This window comes from Octodon degus, unplaced genomic scaffold (assembly GCF_000260255.1).
Source record: "Octodon degus isolate 3935 unplaced genomic scaffold, OctDeg1.0 scaffold00158, whole genome shotgun sequence".
Classification (NCBI taxonomy): domain Eukaryota; kingdom Metazoa; phylum Chordata; class Mammalia; order Rodentia; family Octodontidae; genus Octodon; species Octodon degus.
Window position 1 is genome coordinate 3,172,995 of NW_004524734.1, and position 2,477 is coordinate 3,175,471.

A 2,477-nucleotide genomic window follows, 5' to 3' on the forward strand; every position below is an offset into this window, starting at 1 on the left:
AAAAAAAAAAAAAAGAAAAAAGTTATCAACTTCACTCTACAGCTGAATGACAGCCTAGAGGCCAAGAAATCCACCCAGGTTAACACAGAACCAGGTTTCAAAATCAGTTCTGTCTGATCTTCCTACAGTTATTCTGTACATCTTTCCCGCCAAAAAAACTGTTAGAAAGTTGGACATCACATCATAAAGATCAATAATGAAGAATGGAGCTGTTAAATAAAAACTCAAGAATACTTATAAATTTTAAGTTGTAAAATTTTAGCTCTGAGGGGCTGGGGAGATAGCTCAGTAGGATAAGCACTTGTCTGGCAAGTGCAAGGGCCTGAGTTCAATCCCCAGTCCTGCCAAAAAACCCCAAACAAACAAAACAAAAACAAAAATTTTAGCTCTGAAAATCACAACAGATACAAAACAGTGCTAACTTCTAGGCAGGAGTACATGGACTTTTAAAAGCAAGGTTTTACATCCTCTCACCCCCACTTTTCCAAGGTGCTGGAGGGCCCTGCGAGAAGGCGCACACTCAGAAGTGAGGTGGACAGGGGTGGAGTCATTTCTTGGACAGCAAGAAGCATAATACTCACAAGGTGTGGTGTGCTTAAGCACCTGCTGGCTATGAGTGTCTTGCCCCTGCCGTGGAGGTACAATAAGAATCTTCACAGGAGAAATTCACTTGCTAGACTTGAACAGGGGGCTGGGGAACACAGCTCAGGGGTAGCATGCATCGATACACTGGGGCTACACCTCTAGCCCCAGGAAACAGAGACATAGAAATTTACCTTATTCTTTACTGGCTCAATATTCTTTACAGGTGTTACAGAAATAATTCTCACAGGATTCTCTTCATTTTCACTAACTCCAGTCTCTGGTGTCTCGGAACTCTGTTCCCTAGTAAGGAAAAATAAACCAAATTTTCTGTATCTTACCACATGAAAATTGGTACATCTTTTCACTGTACCAATAAGGAAAGGCTTAGACTGGTTGAGAAACCTCACCAAGTAACAAGGTTACAAACTATGGCTTAATTATAGCACCTGACTCACTTTCATTTAACATTACAAATGGTCTAAAAACCACCTGACAAAGACTCCATAAACAAAACGTCATTATTCTAAGCATTATCTCATGGGGGTGGGGAAACCAAACAAAACTGTAAGTATAGATCACAGTACAGCAGAGTCATCCCAGTGTTTGGCATCATCTGAAAAGGAGGGGCTATAAGGAGAAAAGGCTGCTCAGGTGCCTGAATCCCCATCATATCTTTAAACCACAGATACCTGTCTTCATTTTATATTTGATATATTTGAGTTCTAGCACAAAAAACAGTTCAAACATTACTGATTTAGTTTATCCTTAGGATTGCATGGATGTCAGATATGGAGGTGCAATTCTGCAGTCCCCACACTTGGAGCTGAAGCAGGAGGATTACTGCAAGTTCAGTGCTACACACACAGTGAGTTCAGTGTTCAGTGAGAGTTGCCTCAAACCCCCCCAAAAAGATTTCACAGAAACAATACAATTTTATAATTGAGAATGTACTTCAGCAGAATGCTAGCCTATCCCATGTGGGGTCTTAAGTCCAACAATACATTAAAAAAAAAAAAATCAAATCTTTTAAATCTTTACACATCAACATCTAGAATTTTACTTAGAAGAGTTGGCTGGAAAGTTTTTGTTTATTTGTTTTTAAGGTGAGACTAGTCCAGGCTGGTCTTAAACTTGTGATTCTCCTGCCTCAGCCCCTCATGTGCTGATATTCCTGGCATGTACCACCAACCTTGTCTGCTTTTGTTAACATTAACCTGTGTGGTGCTGGGGATTAAACTCAGGGCGATAAACCACTGAGCTATACACCTTCAACCCTTTTTCTGTTAACTTTTCTATGTACTTAGAATGCTATATCATTTAAAAATAAATACATTCTTGATTATTAAAAATACTAAAATTCAAGCTGACCATGTAGCTCAGTGGTAGAGTACTTGTCTACCATATAGAAAGCCCTTAGGGTGACACCCAGGCCTGCAAAAAAATTAAGCAAAACTAAAATCATTAGTATTGTTCTGTGCTTAAAAACATAGATGTCTATTTTGTGATAAAGCGCTTTTGGAATAGGTTGAAAGGTAAACCAAGTAATAAGAGAAAAAAAATTAGAGAAAAAAATTGCCTTGCTCGATTTCCTGTTGAGGAGTTCAGTTCTGAATTTACACTGACATTGCTCCCAGTCTCAGTGCCAGTGCTTCTAACATAGGGTTTCCTTCCTGTTGCTGATAGAGGCTTATTTACTGCACCCAGTACTCCAGTAGGTTTTGGCTTTCCTGTTAACAGAAGCACTCTTGTCTCTTCTGAAATATAACTCTTGTCATTACAAAAGTCCTTTTCAGGTTAAGTGAAAAACTTCATTGGGAGGACTGGATCCTTTGGTGAGTCTGCATTACACAGAGCACTCTTACTGTTTATGACACACAGAGCCACATCACATA

The 2,477-nt window shown here is 39.4% G+C and overlaps 1 protein-coding gene across 2 annotated transcripts in view; it reads right to left on the minus strand.

The window, feature by feature from the left end:
* The window catches only part of Pds5a (PDS5 cohesin associated factor A), a 146,984-nt gene that overhangs the window by 14,813 nt on the left and 129,694 nt on the right, over positions 1-2,477 (minus strand). For both annotated transcript variants that reach the window (XR_002818363.1, XM_023702749.1), the window contains exons 30-31: positions 2,162-2,307; positions 777-885 (exon numbers count right to left, since the gene is read on the minus strand). Coding sequence is in view for 1 of the 2 variants with exons in the window: in XM_023702749.1 (XP_023558517.1) it covers positions 777-885; positions 2,162-2,307 (255 nt within the window). In the remaining variant the exon portion in view is untranslated. The remainder of the gene's footprint in view (positions 1-776; positions 886-2,161; positions 2,308-2,477) is intronic.